This window comes from Echinococcus granulosus (assembly GCF_000524195.1).
Source record: "Echinococcus granulosus chromosome Unknown EG_S00001, whole genome shotgun sequence".
NCBI classification, from domain to species: domain Eukaryota; kingdom Metazoa; phylum Platyhelminthes; class Cestoda; order Cyclophyllidea; family Taeniidae; genus Echinococcus; species Echinococcus granulosus.
In genome coordinates, this window is record NW_020170381.1 from 1,749,352 (window position 1) to 1,758,868 (window position 9,517).

A 9,517-nucleotide genomic window follows, 5' to 3' on the forward strand; every position below is an offset into this window, starting at 1 on the left:
TGTTGTGTGTACGCCCATCTCGGTTCCTGCTAAGATTTACGTGTTTTGTGACGTGTTTTAATCCCTAGCGCTTTTTGGTATGCAATGTGTGTTGATATTAGTGTTCCCGCATTTACTCCATGAGGATACGCTATAGTTCACAGCTTTTTCATCGACGTGGGACCCAGTGGTGGAGGTATCTGATTAACTAGCCATATTCTGTGTACGCTTCTGCTATCCTCTCGAAATTTCTGTTTTACAGATAGAACACTTCAGATAATGTTTCTACTTAACAAGTACAAGGATGCGTTTTAATGACACTGAATTTTCTAGAGCATCCAGCGGTGTTATGGTCCTTGAAGCGTATCCAAGTGATTGAAATAAATATGCTTTTTATTAATTAGTAACATGACGTCATCAGCTATTGTGGGTCTCCGTTATGAATACAAAAACGAAATTGTTTTGTAGTTCTACTTATTTGCTTATCAGGCTTAGATGTTTTTCTGGGGCTTTCAAAAGCGATTTCTCGAGTTTCTGGGTATTCATTTAGCATTTGACATCAATTGAAACCTTACTTCCAAACGGCTTTCTACTGTTTCCTCTTGCCTTTGCTAACACTGACGTTTGTGGTATTCAGTTTCTCTATCCGGTGGACATGTTTTTACTCATATGCTGAGCAACTAAAGCATCTTAGAACTGCCACAAATTTTACTCTTAGTCTCTGGATTCACGAATCTGTCTGAGCTCCGATGTAAATACCATAACAGAATGCGGTATTACTTTGGATTACTTGTAACAGTTGTGACAGTCTACACTGCATTGAATTCAACAATTTTATTTGGATTTTTTTATGGTTTGTAAATGACACAAATGAGGATTTAATTGCTGCGATACTTTTAGCAATGACTGTGGCTGAAACGAATGGAAACTCCCTGGATTTGTGGGTTACGATAACAGCAAAGTCCATTTGAAAATGAACAAGGCCGCTCCATGTGAAGCAAATTGCTGAGGATAGGAAGGTAAAAGCGGTTGAAGAAAAGCGTCACATGCTACTTTGTCACTTGCTGCATTCAATTTGTTATTTTGATGAGGTATCATTTCCGATCACTGTTCACTTGAAATTTCTCTTCTATTAAATGCAGAAAACCCTAATCTTAATAAATGCTTGGATTATGGGTCTGGATTGTAGATGTTCCATGCAATCGGAAAGAGAGCATGAACGTTTTTTTTTCGTTGCTGTAGTGACCTGATATTTTGTTTAACGTTTTTTTAACCATGTGGACACTTCAGTCCCCCCAGTTTGTACTTCGCTCTGCGGCATCGTCTTTGGGCTGCGCTAATAACTTTCCAGCCCTTCTGTGCGTTAGTAATGTATGCATCTTAAACACCTCTCCCCTTTTACGACTTCATGGCTGCAACGATTCCCCGTGGATTTTTACGTTTTCATGGCGAATTGGAATTTGTTTCGATCACTGAAAGTAGGCACGCCAGTAATACTATCATTCAGTGTCAGTACATACTGTAGGTACTGTAACGAAGGCTGTAATTGGAAACGGTCATTTGGAAGTGAAACACCATTGCAATTGGTTGCAAAGTAATGTAATATTGAGCACCCTTGGACCACAACCTCCTTAGGTGTTGTGTTAATTAAGTGGTAGGGGATTTGTGATTGAATTACAGTCAGAAGACACATTTACATCTCCCTGACTTCCGAGCCACGATTACATATGTTCCAAGGATTATTTGAAAATTAGGAAATTTACAAAACTAAAATGTGGCGCAGCAGCACTGCTCATTGTCGCTGAAAGAGTATTTTGATAGGTGGTGGGTGGTTCCACATGTTTATTTCAACTTCGCTCGTGTTTCTGAGAACCGTTAGCAGGAGTAGTTAAAAGTGGAGGTACTGACAATTCAGAAGTACAATTTGGTAGTTTCATGCATTGTTTCCGAAGTTACACGCAATTTGCGCGGTTACAAACTACTCTCACTGCTAGTGGCGCTTTTTTCTTGTTTTCATTACCACTAATTAACCTTGGGGAAATACCGACGAATTCACGAGCATAAAGTGCAGACTTATTGCATGAGACGGTAATGTGCCTGCCTACTGCTGGAATTCAGATCACAGGTTGGAACGTACAGATGTCAATGAGATGGCAGTTTGTTCACTTCATTAAAAGTAGAGTAATGGTTTTTGAAAAGAAGAAGCCCAGTAAGGCTGGCAAAAAGTCGCCTTGAGTGATGTCTTTGAGGGAAGAACAAGGATCTCAACCCGACCCGTGTTTCTTCTCTGAAGCATCTCCAATGCCTACAGGTAGCGGTGAGCACATTATTATTCATGTGAAGGCAAGATTGCCAGGTTATGAGAAGCTGTTGTTGGCTTTACGGGTTTGTTATCTCTGTGTGTCAGACAATTTTGACGATGCAATCAAGCTCAGGTGTGCTCTGGTAACTGCTTGTGCTGGTCCAATTGCCGTCTTCCCTTCATCGTACAGCCCACGTCGATGCAAAATTGGTCTTCGCGCGTCGTTAGAATCACCCACCAATGCACCACTGTCAATTGAGCTAGGCGCCACATATTCCTCCAAAACTCGGGCCCGTGATGTCGAGATATTTTCACTTGAATAAATGAAAGCTCCCCATTATTTGGAAACACGGAGGTGAGATGTGCAAGGTGTTTTGGTCGAAATCCTGAATGCACTTTTAGACCCAGCTCCAGCAACTTACGCCGACCTCATGGGCGCAGATTATTCTTTTTTTCTCCTCCCAGAGTCAATTTATTATAACTGACAATTTCCTACTGCCTTGTTGCCCCTCTGTAGTCCAGCCCGCACTTTCGACCATTTCGATCCTCCAGTGAAAAAGTGGGTACCATAATATTCGAACTGATTTACTATTTTCAGCGCATTTTGCATTCATCCTAAGGAAGTCGATCAAAGTGAAAACATTTGTTCCAATCCTTACCACATATTCGCCGTCTCCCATTCCTAATTCGAAGTGTCCGCTGAGATTTAGTTTTCTATTGCACTGTAAGCACCTTGAAACATGCAAACGATCAAAATGAATTATGCGGCTATCATTGGGAGTAATCAAACAATAGGCATTTACTTTCCTGCATCGATGTACCTATGAACAGTCAATCTGGAACCACTGCTTAACAAGCATTTATTGTTTTACCTCTAGTACTTGTGAGTTGGTTGATCTCATAACTTAACCATCGCCGCTTTGATCAAAGGAGTTGAAGATCTTTTCCGATGGGCATGTGCTCAATACTTTGATGTTATGCCATCACAAGCAACAAACTCATCGAAAAAAAGTGATGTTAGTATTCTCAATTACTCTCTATCTGCATATGAAACAAACACACTGGCAACTTTTATGTGTCTACGCTGTTTATAACTGCTCACTAAGCTTCCTATGTCTACATAACTCCATCAAAGGTCAGAAATGAGGCAAATAGGCAGGCGGACAAGCGGGTTGCCACAGGGAATGTGCGCATTACTAGCTGTCACTATACCAGCAGTCTCATGCAGTCGCGCTTGGCACTGGTCTGCAGCACCTATCCCAGGGTGCCAAATTCCCCTCCAGAGGTGGCATGGGCTTTCAGATCACGATGTGATGGTGGCAAGAGGTCTTGTGATCAATAGTGAATGCACACCAGCCAGGTGCTAGAGTTTTGCAATCAATTGTCTTAGTTGCCGATGGAGTGGGCCATCTTGGCTCTGCTGGCTCCGTCAGTTGGGCGTACCAACTCATCGGCAGTAGTAAGTCTGCCGCAAATCTCTGTGCTTTATTTATAAGAAAAATATCTTTATCAAAACACACTACCAACTCCCAGTGTGATAAATAAACAGAGACACATCCTTGTAGTCTTAGGGCAAATAGCTAGTCCTTTAAAGTCACTTCGGGAAGAGTCTTCTGCACACAGTCGCCAGTATTGAGCATCCATTTTTCGGAAACCGCGGTAGTATTGGAAGCAACGGAATTAACGATGAGCCAAAATTCTGCCAGCACCAACTTCAGCTATTGTTGCCTAAGTTTTTGTAAAATTAACAGATAGAATTTTTTGTATTTTCTCAAAAGGGAAGCGGAAATCTAGCATTTCTTGAGTGTAGAATGCAAATCTTACCTGAAAGAGTTATGAAGTATCTTAATTTGTTTAACACTTTCTCTCCATATCAGTCGATATGACGGACGTTTGGATGGTCCAACTTATTGTAATTACTTATTTAGAAGAAGCTTCAAAAGCCAAGCACATATAATGTGACTTGAGAAGTGCCATTAGGCGTGAAGCGCCTTAATTTACCTTGTAAATGCATTCCTTCTTCTAGATGAGCAAGGACTTTTAGCATTTAGCTTAGTATATCTACCTGTTTATGCTTAGACATTTTGCAGACTCTTTTAACCCCAGTTGTCATGCAAACTGGAAGGAACAAGAGCTGAAACCACAGCATGCGCCTGTATGATGCAACTAGTAGTATGTGGAAGAATGACAATTCCCTGGTGTATGTGAGCTTTATGGTGTAGGCGGTAAAATGCCCATGAATGGTTATAAAAACCATAAACAAGAGGAAAAGATTTACATCTGGTTCTTGGTTTGTCAGTCTACCTCTAAGGTAACAGTTAGGAACGCGCCTATACATTTCCTACTTTCCTATTGAGGTGGTCCTGAAGATGAAGCACAAGCTAGGTCTGTTAGCTTGAAGTAATTTAACCAACAACATATGAACGGCTAGTGGATGCCTTAACTTTTTTAAGTGATGTCCCCAAACTATATCATACAGACTGACTCCAAATGTTCGCCAATCAGTATCTCCGAACTCTTCCAGTTATTACCATTCGGATAATGTCACTAGTGGTCCGCAAAAATGATTTTACATCTCAAGGTATTTCCCACCCCGGTAGCCAACGAGTGCGATTTGTGAATGTCAATAACAGCAGATTTCATGCAAGACTAGAACTAAGGCGTGAGAAAGATTAGAACGGCTTTATTTTACTTCCAATGTGCTTTCATTAGTAAATCCAAAGCTCTGCTTCCATTTAAGCATAGTAGGCCTTAAAATTGGCCCTTTTTGTGATTAGTTTACCTTCATTGCATGCATTATGCATACCATTGAGGTGGCGTTTTTACTTCTATGCTGGCAAATGCTCGTGCGTGTCGACAATTGATGCCTGCTTTATCCACAAACAGCAGCCTTTCCCCCGCTGAAGTGTACCAACAACGGTCGAATGGCCGCAGAGTGAATACCCGCGCACCCTTAAAGAGTGGTGGCAAAATACAAAGACCTTACGCCTTGTACAAGCCCTTAGTACCCTCATGTGAATTTTCGCAAATAGGAATCCACTTTTCTTTGCAGTTTGGACGAAATGCGCTAATCAAGCTGGACACTATTTCTCAACTTGTAGTCTAAGTACTCAAACTACGTGGAGCCTGGTTTGTGTTTTACTTGGACTTGCGGAGTTAACTGAAGTCCACCAAATGTGCGGCATGTTTAAAGATACGGAAACACACTCAGTTACCTGAATGGAATCACTCCTTTTTCCTTCATTTTCATGTATCCTACCCCCCGGAAACTGCTCGTTGCATGTTTCATCCAATGTGTGACGCACTACCCTATGATGCATATCTAAGGGAGCCCTAATGGCACCCGCATCCAAATCCAAAAAAAACGGTCGGACCTGGGTTTATCGCGCAAATCATCACGTTATTAAGTGCCATATCTCGGTTGATCCTCATGCACAGACCCTTCATTCTACAGTAGTTGCGAAGAGGACGCAAGAATAGTTCAAGCGGCAAGTGCACGAGGTGCCAGGACACGTGTAACAAACACGACGGAGAGGCGAACGACCCCATAACACGTGCGCAACCCATTTGAGCGTTCTAAACGGCCTTGCCTAATCTGCCGGTAGTCAGGTTTATGCGGAATAGGTCTCCAGTGGGCTTAATGTGGTGTTCTTGCAGGTTCCAAAAATGTATTTTGGATGTATGAACAAGAGAACCAAGCATTTATTGACGGAAAGCAGTTAGAGACTGCATCCAACCATCCGATAATTCCACAACCTCACATGAAAATTATTTGAGCTTTATAAAGCTGATTGGTGTCAAACGCTTCACTTTCCCGAGTAATACCAGTCGACCTATTACGAATTAATAAAACCGGAAAAGTCCGAAGTATGCAACATCGATTAGCAAAAGAATGGTTAAAATTAAAACTTATCAAAAATCTCAAAACAATGCACCATTTAAAGTGGGTAGACAATGAAAGAGGGGTTCTCTTGGCGCAGAGGCAGGAGGTGATTGATGGTGAGTAGTTTGAGGCACTGCTCACGAGGGTGGAGCGAAAGGCCGAGGTTGAAGACGGGTGCGCGTTTGGGTGAGTCAGCAGGGGAAGAAAGACTATTGAGTGAGTGTGCGGAGACCGCCATTGGCGGCTGACCGGACAGCTGTACCGCCAGCTCCGGCAGCACCACCTCCGCACAACTCAGCATCTCCGAGACGATCAGGCTGTTCATTTCGTCGGGCAGCAGCTCCAAGACTCGGATGGCAAAAACCTTAGAAAAAAGAACCTAATGCAGCCCGATTCTAGAGCCCAACGTGACCCCACGCCAAGCACTGTAACTTTCCGAAGCCTACACCGGCTCATGTATTTTCGCTCATAATGTTAGGATTACGAAAACCAGTGAACCTATTTTCCGCGGGGGGCCGAGGGATCTCAAAATTAAACAAACCAAAATAAATTTAAGTGTAAATTTAACTTAACACTGTCCTAAGCATGTCTCATAAACTGATAAAGAGTGCAAGCACGCATTTGAAACCACCGCAGCTACTAATTGAGGATATCCATAGATATCAAGCGCCTGTACCTTGTGAAAGAATGCGAAATTGGAATCTGCTGCAGGAGAGGTTTTGTTTGCTGTATTGTTGAATGGCACAATCGTAATAACTCTGCTTGGATGTTGACACCAGACCTGCCATTTGAAATACATTAAGTGTTACGAAAGGGAGTGGTGATAGCCTTTAGTACTCCATACTCTTTAATTGAGCGAACAGTGAAAAGAAGACAAATTAGCGTTAAACCAGCATCATTCGTTACAATAAAGTGGAGACAGAGTATTTTTTCTGAAAAAAGTGCACATGAGGCAGTACTATAGAATCGAACGACAATAGATCGAGGCTTGGGAGCGTACCTCATAGGCAAAGTCAATTTCGGAAATATTGCGAGGGAGAATAGCATCTTCGCCAATAAACAAAAAACTGCTTGAAACTGTTTCTGGCAAATGAACAATCGCCTGTTCCTTTGAGTTATAAAAAGGAGGTAATATTCTAATATGTAATTTGCTCTGTTGTAAGAAGAAGGCTGAAAACAAAATTGAGCATTAATTCAACGGTAGGTAAACTTGACCCAGTGAGGGGAAGTACTCACGTGATGCGACATCAGCCATGTCCCCCCTCCAAATTATAAAAGCCTCTCGAATGTACTTTGAACCCGCCATGAAACGCAGTGTGGACACCAAGTACTTAATATGACTTCCCGTTACAAGGAGGAGTGTGAATCGGTTACAGATAGCTTGACCATTCGAGGGGAACGCGATTTCCAAATTGGGTGCAGGCTAAAAATAACAGAGGCCATTTTAAAAGAAAGCTCGAATGAAAGAGCTAAAAGAAATTACTATTTACCAATGAGAGACGCGGATCATTCCAATCGTAATAGGAGGGCGCATTGTGTGGAAAGACTCGACTATTGATAATGTCCAGTGTTGTGGTGACGATAGCAGTTAGTGAAGACATATACTTAGAGTAGAAGAAATCGACGTGATGCTGCAAATGAGCTATCTCATATTCGGAGTAGGTCGATATAACATCAATGAGGTTCCCAAGCTGTGTTTTGGGAATGCTCAACGAACACCTCGATGTCAGCAAAAGACCACATTGGAACATAGGTACATAAAACGATGATATCATTGTAAAATAAAGATAACTCACTTGGTCCAATCCAGTTTCTCAGGAAATGGCAAAACAACATCAGAGACTAGCAAAATAGGAATGCAACCTGCTTGCATAACGTCAAATAAAAGAGTGTTCGGAGGCTGCGTTTGATCAACTAGACAAAACAAACTGGACATTAGAGCTGTTTTGGATGGTATTGAAATCTTCGTGTAAGAATAATCCCTCGCTGTGAAAATCATAAACATCGAAGACATATGATCTCGCTTGATAACTGCACTCAGCAATTTATCGGATTCCCGATGATTTTGAAGGAGTTTATCAGCATAGCTTTGGAAGTAATCGCTAAAGTGGTCCTGAACAGCAGATAGCAAAAAAACTCGCCTAGGAACTGTTTGCAAGGACAAAGAACATACTTACTCCAATTTATTGTCCGGATAGTGTTGAAAACTGCCTACTACAGGAAGGGAGATATCGTACGTGTTTCTGTAATCTCTATATTCAAAGCCACTTCCAGCAACCATTCCAGGGAAGCTTTGCAAATTGAAACGATTTCTATCAAATGATCGAGCATAATCCAAGTCAAATACTAGGTGGTTGCGCCGATTATTCATCCTTAAATTGGGCAATTAAACAAAATAATTACCATGGAAATGAAAGAAACATGTTAAGCAATTCAGATGAGGATAAGACGTAATTTCCTTCGAAATTGAGTGATGACACAAACAAACATGCCTCGGATGGATCACTAACAGCATATTTGCTTGAATTCAACGCATCCAGCAGCTCCCGAAAATACCTGCTACCTTGATACTTCAGGTGCTTATCATTCTCATCAACGAACGTTAGCTCTGGATAGACGTATACTCGAATTCGATTAGGCAGTAAGTCTGGGTATTCGTATTCGCACAATTCCACGTTAAAGCATGTGTGATGAGAACAGCTACCGTATAAAAAACGCTGCGACTTGTGCACACGAAAGGAGAGCATGGCAAAATTACCAACAGGCTCCAGTGGGCGAGTGAAAAAAATCAGAAGCGTTACGAAAAAAAGTACAGGAATAATATACCAAAGCCTCGAATTGCATCGATGAAACCCTAAATATTTCATGGCAGATATACCCGGAGTAGGTTTCTCATAGATCATATTGTCTAGCCTACTGCGAAAAAAAGTGAGGACGGCACATGTGACAGGTGTGCGATAACAAGCCCATTTTAAGCGCGACTAGGATAAATGATTTAAAGTGTGAGAAGTTAAATAAGAGTTATGACATATTTTTCAAAAAATACTGAACATCAGTTGCGCAAAGATTTTAGGAAGGCACGTTTTACAAGTAAAGGCACTTCTAATTCTAATTTTTTACCTGAAATTGCATGACATGTTAAAATAGGATGGTTGATCTCAAAAAGTTATTTAAATCCACAAGCATTACCCTCTATTCTTGTGCGTTTTTTAGGATGATTATGCAATGACGTAAAATCAGTCGGATATATTGTCTTGAAAAAGGTCCAATAGGGCTTCACATTAAAATGCCTAATTTAATTGTGAACGCCATAAATAAGTGGGCTACTGGCATGACATAGATGGATGGCCATA

General features: G+C 41.5%; 1 protein-coding gene across 1 annotated transcript; it reads right to left on the bottom strand. All coding sequences in view use genetic code 11, as the record gives it.

Annotated features, from left to right (window-relative positions):
- Nucleotides 1–6,219: 6,219 nt before the first annotated feature.
- Nucleotides 6,220–7,915, bottom strand: EGR_00202 (Exostosin-2; the record flags this gene model as incomplete). The annotated part of the gene is made up of 4 exons (XM_024489451.1): nucleotides 6,220–6,528; nucleotides 7,165–7,272; nucleotides 7,375–7,587; nucleotides 7,655–7,915. 4 exons carry the CDS (start codon nucleotides 7,913–7,915, stop codon nucleotides 6,220–6,222), a joined length of 891 nt encoding a protein of 296 aa, XP_024356129.1.
- Between the last annotated feature and the right edge of the window lie 1,602 nt (nucleotides 7,916–9,517).